This window comes from Nansenia antarctica (genome assembly GCF_963989245.1).
Source record: "Nansenia antarctica genome assembly, chromosome: 4".
Classification (NCBI taxonomy): Eukaryota; Metazoa; Chordata; class Actinopteri; order Argentiniformes; family Microstomatidae; genus Nansenia; species Nansenia antarctica.
The window spans coordinates 30,360,495-30,380,095 of record NC_137689.1 but is presented as its reverse complement, the minus strand read 5'-3'; the positions used below and the strand labels follow the sequence as shown (position 1 = coordinate 30,380,095).

Sequence of the window (19,601 nt, the reverse complement as noted above, 5' to 3'; positions counted from 1 at the left end):
GACAAGGAACACAGAAAGCAATCAGACACAGACGACTTAAACGTAAATCTCAGGCATACAATTCACAACAAATAGGGAGTAGACTTAGGGAATATCATTTAGGAAGAGGTGGGTTTTTAACTTGGCTCTAAAGGAGTCCAGAGTGGGGGCAAACTTGATGGCAGAAGGGAGCGCGTTCCACAGGGTCGGTGCTATCAGCTTAGTCCTTGGGCCAAACCCCCAAATTGAACATTTCATTACCAAATTCTGGGCAAATTCTAGATGTGATTTTTTTATTCCTATACATCCCTAGATTATGTTTTGATATGATAGACCTTTTGGTTTGGCAGATTATTAGTGGTTATCACCTCTTAAAGGTACGGAGTGCTTTTTTTCAAAACCGGAGTTTTGCCTAAAAAAGTCCCCTGCCATATATTGCTCCCCTTCCTATGATTCGCGCCTAGCTGTGGTGTGGTTGTGATAGAGACATGAGCCCTTTCATGTTCGTTATGCGCCTGAGTCTCCTAAACACGTAGAGACCAACCCCGAGTCGATCAAAGCTTCCTGCGCTGAGCTATGGTAACTTTACCGCACCTACCCCCTACCGGTGAATGCCTAATTTTTGCGGTTTTCCGGAGGTATTGTGCGGTAGGTGCGGGAAAGTTACCATAGCTCAGACTTGTGGACCCGAATGCAGGACACTGAGGCGGAGTCAGATGAAAGGTCAAACCCATGGATGGGTACATTTATTGTTTTCTGAATTTGTATGTTTAAATATACAAATGATACATTATCTACTTATGCATTAATTTACATAGTTTTCCAGAATAAAAATCTAATCTGTAAAAAATAAAAAATAAAAAAATAATCTAAGCAAGCCTTTAGAATATGGATAATAACACATAGGCCTACTGTAAAGCCCTTTGAATTGCCCTTGTTGTATGAAATGTGCTATACAAATAAACTTGCCTTGCCTAAACCCTTTTTGAAGGTTTTGTTTATGTCCAGGTATCACACATCTTTGTGCATACATGTTCGGTGAGTGAGTCTGTAGCATCTCGGTAGTTACATGTTCAGTGACTGTTGCTGGTGACCGCTAGGACCATAGGCAGATGCCTTGTTGGTAAGTAATTTGTTCAAAGTATTAAAACAAATAAAGTGTGTTTTCAAATGAATTAACTTCATTAGCCCCAGACAGATCCATATTTAGAGGTAACAAACTTACCTCAGTTACCTCAGGTAACTTTAGCTAGCAAGCTAGTTTAGAGTTAGTGGTAAAGTGACCGTGGGTTCCCTGAAAGGCGCTATATAAATGCAAGTTATTATTATTATTATTATTAATAATAATAATAATAATAATAATAATATTATAACTAGCTAGCTAGCTAGTTAATAACATTTTAGTTAGCTAGTTTAGCTAGCAAGTAGCCTGCTGTGTACCCAGCATTGAGACAGGTGTTTATATTGTAGTAATATTAGGGTCATTTTTTTCATAGGGTGCCATTTGGACTTCATAACTTATATAAAGGACACATCTAACTTGCTGAAAAACATGGTGGTCGAGCTCAGGCACCTAAATTGTATTATATTTAGATATATTAACAACATAGGCAGGACATAGACATAATTGTTTAATTGTGTTTACAGTGCATGATTGCTATTAAAATACTTTTTAAATAGGAATTCTATGTCCCTCACTCTAATCAGATATTTGTCTTTACAATTAAATCATTTTTAAACAGCATATATTGAGAAAAACAAGTGCTCATTATGAGAATGGGACATATTCTTCCACTTTCTTTCTTTAGAAAAGTGAATTATGATAAGAATTACTAAAAGTTTCTAACATGTGTAATCAACCCATTCCATATCTTTATGTAACTATAAATATACACTTGCTATTTGGTAATTTAATTAAACTATGAAAGAAAAATTCCAACATAAGAGGGTGGACAGAGGTCTAACAGAATGTAACAGTAGCAAAACAGGGTGGACGAAACCCCAACAAATTATATGACAAAACTGCATTCCTCACCCAGAGTCTGGAGCAGAAGGCCACAGAAGGCCTGGCCCCCTGTCGGGTCATCGCCTCCTTTCAGTCTGAGTGGGAAGGACTCCCAGGAGGGGAACCCTCAGCACCAGACCCTATCCTCTCAGTGCTGGACCGGTACTTTCAGGTCGGGTGCACCTTGGACCAGGATAACGGTTCTGGCACCACTGGAGCGGGACTACAGGACGTGTGTCATGTTTACCTGTCTGGGGCGAGCATCACAGAGGCCACCTGTGCTGCTGAGGGTCAGAAGGAGGAGGAGGAGAAGGACCCAAGACTGGCACGGGAATGGCGTCTGGTCATTCACCTCAATGGCTCGATGGAGTTTACAATGGTTTGAAAACAAAAACCCTATGACTTACCAGTGGGTAAAGACAAAGAGCAGTGCTACTGTATATTCGACTGTATATTAAACAAAGATTGAGATGCAAGGGAAAGCATTATTTAATTGGCAAATTACATTGATGCAAAACTACACAGTTCCATGACAAGATGACAAAGAAGAAGTTGAAAACATTCTCAGAGATCCAAAAGAAACCACGCAGCAAAGGAAAAGACAAGGAAGTTGCCCTGATAGCAGATAGAAATCTCTTTGGCCACATGGTTCTGGTGGCCCAGAGCCGAGAGCTACACATGAGTGATGTGTTGGCTCATCCCCTGGGACCACTGCCATGGGCCCTAGCTAATGGGGATGGATCTCCCCGCAAGACAAACAAGGCAGCTCTTGCCAGAGATTTGGAGAAGAGTGTTGCCCCAGCAGATGTCATCCCAGAACCATCAACAACCATCATCGATGGAATGAGCTTGGTACAAAAGATGAAAGGGAATGACAAGACATTTGCACAGCTGGCAGAATCACTCCTAGCGAAGGTCCTGCATGAAGGAGACAAGAGTGAACGCATTGATGTTGTTTTTGATGTTTACAAGGACATGTCAATCAAAAATTCAGAAAGGGTGAACAGAGGTGCAGATGCGGGGATCCAATGCAAGAATATTGTTTCTGGCCACAACATCCAGCAGTGGAGAAAACTGCTCTGCAGCGCTGCCAGCAAAGCCAGTCTGATCAAGTTCTTAGTTGAGGAATGGAAAGGACCCAATCACAGAAATAAACTACAGGACAAGACCCTATATGTTACCTGTGAAGAAGTCTGCTTCAAAATCAGCAAGACCCAGTGGAAAGAGGTAACACAGCTCAAATCCTCTCAGGAAGAAGCTGACACCCGCATGCTATTGCATGCTCTCCATGCAGCAGAGTCTGGCTATAAGGCGGTGATCATCACGGCTGACGACACAGATGTTCGGGTACTGACTCTGGGTTTGAGCAAGGACATCCCATGCAGAGTGTATAAAAAATGTGGCACACAGAACAGGACAAGATTCCTGGACATCACTAAACTATGCCAATCCCTTGGCGATAGTGTTTCTGGTGCCTTGATTGGCATGCACGCATTCACTGGCTGTGACACTGTCAGCGCGTTTGCAGGGCGTGGGAAAGTGGGGACCCTCAAACAGTTGAAGTCAGACATGACATACCAAGATGCCTTCCTTGAGCTGGGTCGTACTTGGGATGTCTCCAATGAGCTCTTCAAGAAGCTGCAAGAAATCACATGTCGCATGTATGTACCCTCTACAAAAACTACATCTGTCAACCTTCTTCGGTACCAACTGTTCTGCACCAGACGTGGGGAGGTTGAGTCGAGCCAGCTTCCACCTTGTGAGGATCGTCTATTCATGCATTCCATTCGTGCCAACTATCAGGCTGCAATCTGGAGACGGTCTCTTCAAACCCAGCCATCTGTACCAAGCCCCAAGGAGCACGGGTGAACCACAGACGATCAGGGACAGCTGGAAATCCAGTGGATGCGCGGTTCCCCAGCACCAGATGCTGTCTTGCAGTTGCTCTCCTGCAAGTGTGTGAGGTCATGCAAACCACCACAGTGCACATGTATCAACAATGGCCTGAAGTGTACAAACCTGTGCAAACTACAAACCTGTGCCAACCAACACAGTGAGGAAGAGCCTGCTGCACATCTGACAGACTCAGATGTGGATGAAGATGCAGATGATGATCTGACCTGAAATACACTCCCACCTCCGCTTCATCCCATGGTAATGTATTCCTAGTGTTTCATATTGTGATCTCTGTCTGTGGTTGCACTCCTGCCTTACTGTGATTGATTGATTGATTGTACTTTATTGTCCCCGAGGGGAAATTTGTCTTAGGCATGGTACTTTCATGCTTCAAGTGCAACAGTGTGTATTCTACTCTGTCCACAGGACCTTCACCTCCCCTGGTCTGCTGTGCACCACTGCCCCAGGGCTTCCCCCACCAACCACAGGACTCCATACACTGCCTTGTGGGCTAAATAAATGTAACTGTCCATGGGTTTGACCTTTCATCTGCCTCTGCCTCAGTGTCCTGCATTCAGGTCCACTCCCATACAGAACGTAGGCTAACACACATTTTAAACTAACATTTCTGAAAACTTGTAATACTAAAAATTATTGTCAATGTAAGTAATCAACTGGGGAAGTTTCATGGTGATATCTATCATAAAATGTTTTACCCATTAAAAAAGTCCCCTGCCATATGTTGCTCCCCTTCGCGTCAGTCGCGCATAGCTCGGGCTGTGGTTGTGATAGAGACATGAGCCAAGTTAGCTTTATGCGCCTGGGTCTCCTAAACACGTAGAGACCAACCCCGAGTCGACCAGAGCTTCCTACGCTGAGCTATGGTAACTTTCCCGCACCTACCGCACAATACCTCCGGAAAACCGCAAAAATTAGGCATTCACCGGTAGGGGGTAGGTGCGGTAAAGTTACCATAGCTCAGCGCAGGAAGCTTTGATTGATTGATTGATTGAAAACTTTATTAGAAGATTTGCAGAAGTAGGTACATGAAAGTACATATTACATACAAGGTCAACTAACAGGATAAAAACCCAAGAAAGCCACTGGCTTATTTCAATTGGGGTCCTTGATTCTCAATTCATCGTTACATGTACATGTTACATGATCGACTCGGGGTTCGTCTCTACGTGTTTAGGAGACTCAGGCGCATAAAGAACATGAAAGGGCTCATGTCTCTATCACAACCACAGCACAGCTACGCCGCGCGAATCATACGGAGGGGAGCAATATATGGCAGGGGACTTTTTTAGGCAAAACTCCGTACCTTTAAGAGGTGATAACCACTAATAAGCTGCCAAACCAAAAGGTCTATCATATCAAAACATAATCTAGGGATGTATAGGAATAAAAAAATCACATCTAGAATTTGCCCAGAATTTGGTAATGAAAAATGGTTTGGCCCAAGGACTAACTGACAGTCAGTCAAATACTAGGTGAATATGTAATAAACTTGTATTTCATGCATTTCAAGTGGCATCTTTGTAATCATTACGATGTAGTCATGTCTAAGAGGCAGACAAGGCTTCCCTTTAACTCCCCGAGGCTGCGACTATGCAATGTCCTGTGCCTATGCTGTTCCTCAGTCCAGCGCGCTTCGTCATCCCCCTTCTAAAACCCCTTTCCATCCCTTATGTCATTTTATCAATGAACATTGTATTACTGTTATTTCAACATTTAACCCTTGTGTGGTGTTCGGGTCAACCTGACCCGTTTTACATATTTACTTGGTGAGAAATGGTACAAGAATACATTTGATCAATATGAAACTCCATGGCCTTGGCTTATTTTCTATGAAAAACATGTAAAAGTGAAAACATTTTTTTTTTACACATCCTACAATACCCCAACATGTCCTTCATAAGATCTTTGGGTCATTTAGGCCCGGATGCACAGAGACACACAGAAACATACACACACTCACACTGACACTCACTCACTCACTCCCTCACACACCTCTGCTCTAGCTTTCCCGTGCCAAGAAGCCGTCTGCTCTCGCACTTTTTACCCTTTGAAGTGCAACATTGTAAACATTTTTACATTTTCTTGCACTGTACAGAACGTATGCAGCAACTGCAAAAAGTACATTTGAGGTACACACACTGTCACATTCTGTGCTTCATGTGTTGTGTAGACAGGCATACCCATGCACACACAATTGTAGCCAGTGCTATTTCAGAATTATTTGGGATTTTTCAGACATAATACTGTATTTCGACAGTGACAGTGAAAACAGTGTACATTCCGTTCGTGTTTTGTGATTCAGCATTTGCAGACATTTTTGAGAGATGTATTTCATAGCTATTGGCAAAAACAATCTTAGTTTGGTTCTTTCATTTCTATTCTTGTTCATCACCTGTATTTTCTTTACAGCTTTGATTATAATTAGATAAATGTGAAATTCAATTGAGAATATAAATTCAAAATAATAAACAGCAATGAAAACATTGTTTCATTTACATTTTTCCTAGATAAGTATGATTTATGACACCCAGGTCTTTATTATAGTGGATCTTGCATTTTCAAAGTTAGGGGCATCATGTGCGTAAAAACGCTTCTACTCATCATGCTGTCGTTCGGCCCCACCTATTCCCAGGGGTCTGACACTTTGTGGGTTGTTACTAAGCATCCTCTGCTCCAGCCTCTCCAAAGGGCAGCCCCCTAGATCCACTAGAACAAAAGATATGCACTTTTGAATGTGTACACAGTACCTATTGTGCATTATTGGGTACAGTACCTGTTTGTGCCCACAGGAGGCGCCCTTTAATATTATGGGCTATTTTGGGGCTTTCTTGCGCCCTGAGTATACCCCCTTGTATGGGTCACCCTTGGGACTAGGAGCACCGTGTCAAGACAAGTGCTTTTAAAACCCCAATGATGTCCCACACAAGGGTTAAGCCTCATTCACACATACGCGGAGATTGTATGAGCCCCGCGTCAGTCAGGCTGATCTGTGCATGATAGTGCTGCATTATGTTGATCTATTTATATCGATCTATTCTTGCCAATTCCTTATTACCAGTGGAAAGGGGGAAGGCTAAAACACTTTGAATGGAATGGATAGGACTTTCCGTTCAATGGAGGAAGCATGATACTCGCGAGTTCATCTCGCTTTCCCCCCGTTGATGTATTAAACAATCTAAGCAATCTAATCAGAGCAGTTGTTATGATGGATGTGCCATTTTTGATGGAGAGCAGTGAGCGGATGACTGGATGTGAGCATGTATTTGACTAATGCCGATAGATTCGCGTCTAGACAGGATTTTACAGCGTTCCTTCAAACTATCGTAATTCATGAACTATATGCAGGGGTGCACATAACTGGTGCGCCAGTGCGCATGCGTCGCCAAAATGCATGCTGCGCGGCAGATCAGCCGCATGAAGGCGCTCTTGCGCACCAACAGCTGGAACCGCTGGGAGAGGAATTTACTTCCTCAAAATCCAACTGCTGGATGAAAGAAATGTAGAGATAAATGACAATGGAGATACTAATCCAACTATTATATGGGAGGGCCTTAAAGCGGTACTACGAGGACAGATAATAGCATATTGTGCATTTAAGAAAAGACAAACACAACAAAAACAGAAAATGCTTGAACAACAAATACAACACTTGGAAGACAAATTAAAAAATACAAATGAAATAATAGTAAAAAATGAATTAAAAAAGAAGTATAAGGAGTTGGATAAAATTCGTACAGAGAGAAATTAATGACATACACCAAACAGAAATATTACGATGGAGGACCTAAGTCTTTAAAACTCCTAGCATATCGACTTAAGACACAGACTAAAAAAGCACACATTTCGAAATTGAAGACTGTAGAAGGCTCTGGAACAATAACGGAAAAGGATAAAATAGCTGAAGAATTTGTAAAATATTATGAGAACCTCTATAAAAACACAGAAAATATTGACCTGGGACTAATGAAAGATTTCTTACATAAGTTAAACTTAAAGCAGGTAACAAGATCAAAAAATGAACAGCTCATTAAGGACATCACAGTAAATGAAATACAACAACAAATAAATAACCTTAAAATGGGGAAAACACCAGGTGATGATGGATATACTAATGAATTTTATAAAACTTTTAAAAAACAATTGATACCACTACTTTTACAAGCATATAAGTATGTATTACAAACGGGAAATTGGGCAACTACTTGGAATTCATCTATAATAACGGTTATACATAAAGAAGGTAAGGACGCTACTGAATGTTCGTCTTACAGGCCAATATCGCTACTGAATACGGACCATAAAATAGTAACAGCTATTATTGCCAATAGGTTAAAGGACATCGTGCCAGATATAATAGACAGCGACCAATGTGGTTTTATACCAGGTAGGCTGCTGTCAGATAATATAAGGAGGACGTTAAATATAATGGACTATGCACAAAATAATGGTGCAAACCTTCTACTCTTGACACTGGATGCAGAAAAAGCATTTGACAGAGTGCTATGGCCATTCATGTTTGAAATTGTAAGAAGCTTTGGATTTCATGAGAATTTTAATAAATGGCTTCAAGGAATGTATAAAAATCCAGTGTCAAGAGTAAAAGTAAATGGCACAATATCCAGAAGATTTCCAATCTATAAAGGTACAAGACAAGGAGACCCACTCTCAGCAGTTATATTTGCTATATGCATGGAAGGACTAGCAGAAAGTGTAAGAAAAAACAATACCATCAAAGGCATAATGATAAAAGAGGAACAGCATAAACTGGCATTATATGCAGATGACGTGGTCGTTTATTTAACATCACCAACCCAATCCTTACCAAGCCTAATGGAAGCAATTACAGAATATAGTAAACACTCTGGTTATAAACTAAATGAAAGTAAGTGTGAAGTATTAACAATTGGAGAACAGATAGATTCGGAAATTAAGGAAAAATACAAGTTGAAATGGGATGCAAAGAAAATCAAATATTTAGGAATCTACCTCACCGGAGATATAACAACATTATACATTGACAACTATCAAGCCCTTGAAAATAAAATACGAGAAGATCTTAATAGATGGAAGATAACACCTGAATCCTTAATGAGTAGAGTAGAAAGCGTCAAAATGATGATCCTCCCACAGTTTCTGTTTTTATTTCAAACATTACCAGTTCCCATTCCACATGGTAGCTTAAAAAAATGGAATACAATGCTCTCAAATTTCATTTGGAACTACAAAAGTAAACGGAAAAAACTTAGTATACTAACTCAAACCAGAGAAAAAGGAGGGTTTAATTTCCCTGATCTAAAGTCCTACTTCCATGCAACTCAAATAGATACAATAATGAAATGGATGAATAACTCGGTTCAAACCAAATGGAAAGACATAGAAAAACAAGTAATATCAATATCAATAGGAACACTACCTTTTCTGAGTCTAAAGGATATTCAAAAATATAGTGGAAATAACAGATGCATAGAAAATACCCTCATAAATTGGAAAACTATTCGTAAAATGTATAAATGTGATGACAAATGTATTTATTTGAGAGAGATAGCCAGTGATCCAGACTTTTTACCTAATAAAACAGACAACATATTAGAAGAATGGGCTAGGAAGGGCCTACAGGTGTACTCACAGATGGTTACAAATGACATGATAGACTCATTTGAAACCTTAGTTAATAAATTTAATATAAGTAATAGCCATTTCTTTAAGTACTTACAAATTAGAAGCTACCTTATAACACAACAGAGGAGACAGGAACAAAGATCACATATACTGATGGAATATCTGAGCAAAAATAGAAACAGCGAAAAGACAAAAATCTCAAAACTTTACAAAATCATGCAAGAAATCAAGATACAAGAAGATAACACTAAAGAAAAATGGGAAAACGAATTAGCAATAACAATTACGGAAGAAGATTGGAAAGAAGCATGCAAAAGAATATTTAAGACAACACAATCAAAATTCTGGAAAGAATTTGCTTGGAAAATAAATATGAAGATCTTCCTAACACCGAAAATGTTGTCAAAATATAGGCCAACAGGCAATGCAGAATGCTGGAGGAAATGTACGGAACAAGAAGCCAATCACACACACATTTTTTATACATGCCCTAAATTAAAAAGGTTTTGGGAGGCAGTTCAAGTAAAAATAAAAAATACATTTACCTTACAAAATCCTATACATCCAGTCAATATTATACTCAGTCTTATTCCATTAGATATACACAGGGAGGGAGATAAATATTTGTACACTATATTACGTATTGCAGCTTTAAAGCAAATTACACGTAAATGGTTGGACTTAAACCCACCATCTGTTAATAATTGGAAAAAAACTGTTGAAGAGATAAAATAAATGGAAAGAATTACTTATAAAGTGGGAAACCGTGAAGAGCAATTCACTATGAACTGGAGTAAATGGACCGAATGAATGAGTAGGAGGAACCCCCCCCCCCCCTCACCGATCCCACCCCTCCCACCCCCCTCCTTTTATCTCTTACTTTTCTATCTCTATCCCTATAAGTTCTCTCTTCTTTTTCTGTATTTTCTGTCTATTCTTTATTCTTTATCTTTTTATTTTTTGTTCTCTTTAAAAAAAAAAAAAATGATGCAGGGTGAACTTAGACAAGTGAAGAAAACTTGTAAAGTGTATGAAATGAACTTGAAATGTAATGTACAACCCTGCAATAAAGTATATATAAAAAAAAAAAAATCCAACTGCTGACTGCTGACTGCTGCATCACTGCAAGCCCCACTAAATAACTTTTTGTCGTCCCCTCAGCCGAAGGCCCGACGAGTAATCCATCACAACGAGTAATCCATCACAACAGTAGCCCGACGACGACCACGGCGACTCCCCTCACGAAAACATTTGGAAAGTAACTCGTACTTTCATTCTGCGTATCGCACGGTTATCACGCCGCCACGTGAAAATTCAGTCACGAACGACTCGTCGCTAAAAGGAAAAACAACACCAAGGTACACGTTTCTTTTCTCTGAAGCTTTCAAACGTTCAGACGTTTGTTTTACAGCTTCATTATCGCACCTCGACCCCTGACCCAGGGAATATGGCTGGGAATTCTATTAGAAAAAGAAAAAAAATGCACAATCAAAATAATGAGCTATTTAAAGTGATAGCCTACAACATCCTCTACCATGGTTGAAATTGAGGACAGTGATAACAGCAGTCAAGAGAGCAGTGATGATGATGATTAAGTTTGTAGCATAAATAAATGGTTAGGCTGTAACTTTTTGTTGAAAAGTTGATTTCAGTGTTTACAGAACAGAGCAGTGCTTAAAGAGATGTCCGTTTATTTCAGTGTGTTTAAAGAACAGACATTCAGTTAGTGCTTAAAGAGATGTCAGTTGATTTCATTGTGTTTAAAGGAGTCTGACAGACTTTCATGCTTAAAGAGCAGTCATTTGATTTTGCATTTGTTTATTTTGTTTTGCACACAATCATTTGTTCGTTCATCTTTATTTATGAATAAATGTCGTTATCCATGTATCCCTTTTTTATCCATCCTGGGGGACGGGTCGTGACTCGTGAGCTCGGGGAGCACCAAGCAGCATCCCTAGGTGCTCCTCTGAGCACTGGCCCCCAAAAGTTATGTGCACCCCTGACTATATGCCCAATCTAAAAAATTCTAACAGTTTCTGAAAGCAGAGAAGTTGCACTTTTTTAACGAATATGTAATAAACTTGGATTTCATGCATTTCAAGTGGCATCTTTGTAATCATTACGATGTAGTCATGTCTATGAGGCAGACCAGGCTTCCCTTTTACTCCTACGACTATTACCAAGTCTATCGCTGGGTATATTTGCAAGGTGTGTTGTGTTGAACTGGGTATATTTGCAACAGTGTTGCGGAAAATGAAGATTTCTGCCGAATGCTGCTAACACTGGAACCACGTTATGAAACACCAGTAGCAATCACGAGTTCATTCTACAACATTCTACGATTCTAAGGTACACGCGTACCTACTCTCCTCGTCCTGATTGGTCAGCTGTCAGAAAGGCGCTTGACGACACACAGCGCCTTTCTGAAAAGTTAAATAAATTCAACTGAAAAAGGTGGCGGCAGCTGCGCTTTTCTCACGCTTTTTTAAAAGGCGGCCGTTTTTTCCTTTTCCCATAGGGTTGTATGTAAAAAGACGGTGAAGGCTGCGCTTAAAAAAAAAAAAAAGAAGTCAAGTTCAGTTGAAAAAGACGGCGTTCGAAAAAGTCGGCGGCAGCTGCGCTTTTCTCACGCTTTTTAAAAGGCGGCCGCTTTTTTAACAAAGCGGCAGTTTTTTCCCTTTTCCCATAGGGTTGTATGTAAAAAGGCGCTGAAGGCCGCGCTTTTTTCCAAAAAAAGAAGTCAAGTGTGAACACCCCCTTAGACTGTCAGCCAGGGCAAATACTTCTGGGTAAAGCCTTAGGTGTACTCACAGAATTTCAACAGGACTCCATCTCCCAGGTAAACATTCAAACAGCTAATTATCATGGAAACTGCAAAAGGTGCAAAAGGGCCACTCCATTCCATGGTTTCTGTTCAACAACAATATATCAACGTCATATCCCACAGAGATAGAAAGACAGAGAATGAGAGAGAGAAATCAACATGAAGGATGTTAAAGGGAAAACTAACTACCACACAACTACTACACACTAACTACACAATTATGCTCAAATAGGGTATGCTCTATGACTTGTAAAACCTCAAATGTGTCAAGGTGCTACAATTATTATTATTATTATTATATACAATTATACACCCTAATACACCACTACACCAGTGTTACACATAGTTACAATATACTGTAGTGACCCCCACAAAGTACTGGGTGTATTGGCAACATAACCGTTCACAGCTGACCAGCATTCCCTAATCAACCAGTGGCCAGGGAAGCAAACTACAGACTCGTCAACCGAATGTGCCACACCTGTGCCTCCTCCTTGGGGAGACACAGATAAGCAGGAGAGGAGACAGCACACAGAAAGAGGGGTGAACCGAACCAGATGCGTCGTGAGGGTGAGGGCCGGTTTCCGGCACAGCAATTCCATAGTAAAATATTCTAACTTGTGTTTGTCTGTTGCCAGGCCGGCCTGGACCTAGGCCTTGGAGAGAAGGGGGAAGAGCCCCCCCCAGCCCATAGAGTGGAAGCCCCCTGTGATCCGTACCCACGGAGCCGCCCCTGGTCATGGACCCACCCCACACGCCTCCAAGGCACAGAGGCCTTTTGTGACTTATATTCCTGAGACCTGAGTTGGATTTTTATTTCCCTGTATTGCTTATTCTTTAGTAAATGTGCCGTCAAGGCTAAACTGCTCCCTGTTGTCGGTGTCTGTTCCTACCTTGTTGTGCTCATCATACCCGGTCCTACGTGGTGGTCACCACAATACCCAAACTGTATTCAACCAGCTAGGTAAAAAACATACTTTTCGATGGTGTTACGTCCGTAGTGTGTTTGTGTGTGTTCTGTTTGTTTCCTGTGTTTCTCTCAGGTGATTGTTCTTCCTCCCTGCCTATTGCCATGGTGACGGCCTGATTGGGCACACCTGTGCTCAACCCTCAATCAAGGTGGAGGTGGAAGATAAAAGCCTGGGAGAGACACTCAGTTGGTGCCAGTGGGCCATTCCACAACTTGTCTGTGTTTGCGGTTAAAACGTTAAGTCTGTTACTATAGTCTGCTACTGTGTGTTCAGCTGTAGTATCCTTCTGTGTGTTTAGGTTAAAGTTCTAGTCTGTCACTTTGTGTTCTACTATAGTTTGCTACTGTGTGTTCTTCTATAGTATAGTTATGTTTGTTTGTTTCTAGTTAGCGCAAACTACCACTATAGAGTGCTAGGGTGGGTTGCTATTACTTGTAGTGTGTGTGTGATTTTGACTCCTCCATACAGAGGGAGTGTGTCTGTTGTGTTTTGAGTCACATTAAGTTAATTGTTTTACTCTTGTTTAATTGTTAACTGTTTACTTGGCTATCTTTCTTGGCTATCCTTTATTACTATATTATATTAATTCGCTCTTCTTTTTATAGAGTAGTTTTTAGTTCAAGTGTTTCACGGAAACCTGTTTTTGTTATCCTTTTACAATAAATATTGTTTATTTTATTTTATCCCATCTCCTCTGGTCCCCCGGTTTTATCTAATTGTTCCCCCCATATCCCTAGACCTTATATGGGGTCGTAACAGATGGGTGTGAATCAAGGGAGGGGAGGACAAATTGGTGAGTTTGGAGTAGCGTGGTTAGGGCTTGGAGTATTAAGGTTAGGGTTGGTTGGGGTTTAGTTAGGGTTTGAAGTAGGTTGGTTAGGGCTTGGAGTATTAAGGTTAGGGTTGGTTGGGGTGTAGTTAGGGTTTGAGGTAGGTTGGTTAGGGCTTGGAGTATTACGGTTAGGGTTGGTTAGGGCTTGGAGTATTACGGTTAGGGTTGGTTAGGGCTTGGAGTATTAAGGTTAAGGATGGTTGGTTAGGGTTAAATGGGTCTCAGTGCCTTACCTTCTTATACCTGGGGATGGGGAGCTGTTGCCCATCAAACATAAAGCAGCAACATGCAGGAGGAGTGCGTATTAGCGTGAGGGTGGAGAAGGAAAAACAACATTGAGATGTTAGAAATGATATCAACAAACTAGGAAAACAAAAATAAACCTGAAATGGTTTTTCATGTGCAGTATTTCCACATGTGAATAGCCCAAACAGCATGATTTTCAAAAGCAGACCATATGCTGCCCCTATACCTATTTTCAAGAGGTATATTGCGCCTAAGCTCTATGTATAGAATATACAGTGCCTTGCAAAAGTATTCACCCCCCTTGGCTTTTTACCTATTTTATTACATTACAACCTGTAATTTAAACATTTTTTTAAATCAGAATTTTATTTGATGAATTTGCACCAAATAGTGTTAGTTTTTAAATGAAATGAGAAATATATATATAAAAAAAGAATTTAAAAAAATAAAGAACTGAAAATTGGCATGTGCATATGTATTCACCCCCTTTGTTATGAAGCCCCTAAAAACCTCTGGTGCAACCAATTACCTTCAGAAGTCACATAATTAGTGAAATGAAGTCTACCTGTGTGCAATCTAAGGCCCTGTCCACACCTATACGTTTTTTTGATAAACGTGGATTTTTATATTCGTTTTGGGGGGTTCGTCCAGACGCAAACAAGTTTTTGCCCCCTGAAAACGAAGATGTTTAAAAACGCCTGCCAGAGTGAAGATGTTTAAAAACGCTGTATATTCGCCGTATATTTTTGACGTGTGGACGAGATAGATGGAGCTTTTTGTATTCGTCACGTCATCATGCGCGTAGATTTCTATGATCATGCGCACTGCAGCTGTTTGCTGTTCCCTCCAACGTCATATCCTGGCACCAGTAACTACTATGTTTACAACAGGCAACGGTGTTCGAGGCTACACAAGCGAGGAAAATGGATGTGAACAAAGTGCTTCTAGTTCTTTCACTGTTAACTGGACTTTTAACCTGTTCACAGACAGCCTAAGTGTCACATGTTCTGTCAGTATATACACACCTTTTCTGAAAGGCCCCAGAGGCTGCAACACCTAAGCAAGAGGCACCACCAACCAAACACGGCCATGAAGACCAAGGAACTCTCCAAACAACTCCGAGACAAAGTTGTTGAGAAGTCAGGGTTGGGTTATTAAAAAATATCAAAATCTTTGATGATCCCCAGGAGCACCATCAAATCCATCATAATCAAATGGAAAGAACATGGCACCACAACAAACCTGCCAAGAGAGGGCCGCCCACCAAAACTCACGGACCGGGCAAGGGGGGCATTAATCAGAGAGGCAGCACAGAGACCAAAGGTAACCCTGGAGGAGCTGCAGAGTTCCACAGCAGAGACTGGAGTATCTGTCCATAGGACCACAATTAGCCGTACACTCCATAGAGCTGGGGCCTCATTCATAAAAAAAGTACTTGAACGTCATCTTTGACTTTCACGTAAGCACATTTTTCTAAACGGACGTAAGCATTATTTATAAAACGGGCTGAGATGGTTTAAAGTTGCGTACGTGCTTTCTTCTATAAATACCAACGCAGGTAAAATGAACGCAGGTGAATGACGCTTGTATTAACGCCCTGTGATAGCGACTCAATTATAGCGGCTGAATTAAGACAAGTGCTATAATATAGGGTAGGCGTTCGTCTGGAAGTGGGAGAGGGCGGAGTAGGGTGGCTTCTCGGTAAATTGCATTTGTAACGTTTGATCATGACAACTAACCAGGCACATGCTTATACTCTACTCAAGTTGTAAAAGAAAATCAGGGGAGGTGGTGGATTTTATCATAAGAGGACAATTTTAGCATCCCCTCAGCGTCAGTGACTTCAGTGTCAGTAACTTGGTAAAAATGTAATTGCATGTGTGCGTGCCCCCTCGCACCTTGAAATAGCAGTAATACCACGTTCATTGATAAAATGACATTAAGTATGGAAAGAGGGGGGCGATTTTGACTGTTTTTATTTCAGGCCTCAACTCGAGTGCTGCTTATACTTTAATAATATAATCAGTGGCGGCTGGCCGATAGAGGGCGCTGGGGCGCCGCCCCCACCTTCACTTCCTAGTTGCGATTTGTAAAAGTAAAAAAATAAAATAAACATTGTTTATTCACAAAATGCGGCTGATATTCTGTCGGCGCCTATCAGCATTCATTAAAAATCCTCCAATACAATAAACATTTTTATCTGTGTGTGTGTAAAATTCACTGTTAAAATACATAGGGGGAGGACGCGGGGCGCCGGTCAATGCAAGTCTATGGCACTGCAAATACTTTTGGCTTACACGTGAGCTGTAGCAGCGCTCCAATTGGCTGTGTCTATTTCTTGGCCGGTGCGCAAAAATGTGCGTCCTGAATATCTGGTTGTATATCCAGCACAAGATGTTTGGGGTTTGCCATCTTTCATTTGTCTTCCACTTCCTACTTCCGGTGGCGCTGCTCTGTAGCGACTCGGGCCGGTGATACTGCTGGTTTGCTTCAAGTGTTTTTATTTGTTTTGTTCGTTTTGTGTTTTGTGTAATACACACAAACACAGATCACGGTTAGGGATGCTCCGATTTATCGGCCACCGATTTAAATCGGCCGATTTCACTCCAAATGACTCGATCGGTGATCGGCAAAAATGGCCGATCGCAAAAACCGATCTTTTTTTTTTTTTTTTTTTTCCCTGGGGAAGACAGATAACTGAACAGAAAACATAGGAGGATGTAACAGTATGTAAACCATGAAGGCCACGTTTATGATGTCTTTTATACAGCCATATCACTGACTTGGGCTTCAGGCCCTAACTGGGTGATAGGCCAGACTTTTACTATGCCATAAAAATGGGTCTGCGTTTGCTTGGTGCCTAATGGATCAAAACTTTTGTCTAAAAAGCAAAAAATATGTAGGCTATCCAGTCAGTAGGCCTACAGTTATGTATTTTTAAAAAAATCGGTATCGGTATCGGTATCGGTTGATCTTGAGGAAAAATATCGGTGATCGGTATCGGCCCCAAAAATCCAGATCGGAGCATCCCTAATCACGGTATCCAACGGTATTTAATCTCATAGTGGGGAAAGCAATTTCGTCTAAACCCATAAATCCTTTCACGTCAGATGGCTCGGATTTTGTCCTATGGATCGATTGGACTGTATAGCGCTTTCCCGTTTTCCGTCGGTAAAGAGCAGATTCATTCGCACAAGGTAAGATACAGACAACAGGCTGTTCACATAAATTAGAGTTTACTGTTCATCTTCTACACATATTTACGCAACTAGACACGATGCCCAAGAGAAGCTGATAGTGTGGCGGGCATTATTGTTGCATTAATAATCTATGCGCCTAATCATATTTCTGTTGTTAATTCATTCGTTTTAGGCATTTATAAATAGATTATGTTTTAAGCTTCAGAGAGCCCACGTGAGAGTGTTTTAAGGCTTCAAGCAGTTTTTATATTTTTTGGTTTAAATTAGGCTACATTTTACAATTTAGCAGATGCTTTATCTAAAACGACGGACAATTAGAGATTAGCCTACAGGGACAGTCTCCCTGGCGTAATTGAGGGCTAAGTGCCTATAATCGTAACACAGACGGGGTGAATTTCAAGAATGAAAGTGAAAGTTCTGTCACAAAACGCCGTTACGTATCCTTACACATGTTTAAGTGGGTATTGCGTGGGTAAAGTGAAATTACGTCTTTGTTTTGAGCGCCAGTGTGCGTGTTATGCGCGTGCACGCGGGGAAAAAAATCGTGCACGCGAATTTTTTTTTGAAAGAGGACCCCCCCGCCACTAATGTGAAAAATCCTGGAGGAAACACTGCTGTACCCACCCAAAATGTTTTGCACCAGCCGCCACTGAATATAATGGTCTTATTCTTATCAGATGGTCTTATTCTTATATGGCTGCTCACTCCCTGACACCGGAGAAAATCCAGTATAATTTAGCGCATGGCCGGGCAAGGTCCGTTGTGGAACGCACTAGGCATGTTGAAGGGGAGATAGACAGCTACGGAGGGATATAAAGGAAGACTGAAATACAATCATAAACATCAGTTCCTTTTAAATCTTGAATTGAACTAATTTTCTCGGCTGGTAACAACATTGTTAATTTTATTACGAGCCACTTAAACTTCGCATGAATTACAGTAGACAACGTTTTTCCAGTGCGGCTCACATGCCTGTAATAACTCTGCATAACCAGTAGGTAATGTGCGTACGCAAGGTCAATACTCGACGTCGAGCTACGATCGTTTCCACGTTCAAATCGACTCACGTTGAAATTGTATAAATCACTACGTTGACGTGGTTTTCTACGTACGACACGGGTAAGATCAAAATTTGATCTAAGCACGTTCTATGAATGAGGCCCCTGGGCTTTATCGAAGAGTGGCCAGAAGAAAGCCATTACTTTCAGCTAAAAATAAGAAGGCAGGTTTTGAGTTTGCAAAAAGGCATGTCGGAGACTCCCAAAATGTATGGAGGAAGGTGCTCTGGTCAGATGAGACTAAAATGTAACTTTTTGGCCATCAAGGAAAACGCTATGTCTGGCGCACACCCAACACATCCCATCACCCCAAGAACACCATCCCCACAGTGAAACATGGTGGTGGCAGCATCATGCTGTGGGGCTGTTTTTCAGCAACAGGGACTGGGAAACTGGTCCGAGTCGAGGGAAAGATGGATGGTGCTAAATACAGGGATATTCTTGAGCAAAACCTGTACCAGTCTGTAAGTGATTTGAGACTAGGATGGAGGTTCACCTTCCAGCAGGACAACGACCCCAAGCATACTGCTAAAGCAACATTTTTTATAACCCAACCCTGACTTGTACTTCTCAACAACTTTGTCTCTGAGTTGTTTGGAGAGTTCCTTGGTCTTCATGGCAGTGTTTGGTTGGTGGTGCCTCTTGCTTAGGTGTTGCAGCCTCTGGGGCCTTTCAGAAAAGGTGTGTATATACTGACAGATCATGTGACACTTAGATTGCATACAAGTGGACTTCATTTCACTAATTATGTGACTTCTGAAGGTAATTGGTTGCACCAGAAGTTTTTAGGGGCTTCATAACAAAGGGGGTGAATACATATGCACATGCCAATTTTCAGTTCTTTATTTTTTAAATTTCTTTTTTTATATATATTTCTCATTTCATTTAAAAACTAACACTATTTTGTGCAGATTCATCAAATAAAATTCTGAAATTACAGGTTGTAATGT

The 19,601-nt window shown here is 41.0% G+C and overlaps 1 protein-coding gene across 1 annotated transcript in view; it reads right to left on the bottom strand.

Annotated features, from left to right (window-relative positions):
- Positions 1–19,601, bottom strand: part of doc2b (double C2-like domains, beta) — a gene marked incomplete at both ends in the record, with an annotated part of 256,747 nt that overhangs the window by 123,466 nt on the left and 113,680 nt on the right. Inside the window, 1 exon segment of the mRNA XM_080528763.1 lies at positions 14,381–14,404. Coding sequence (XP_080384889.1) covers positions 14,381–14,404 — 24 coding nt within the window.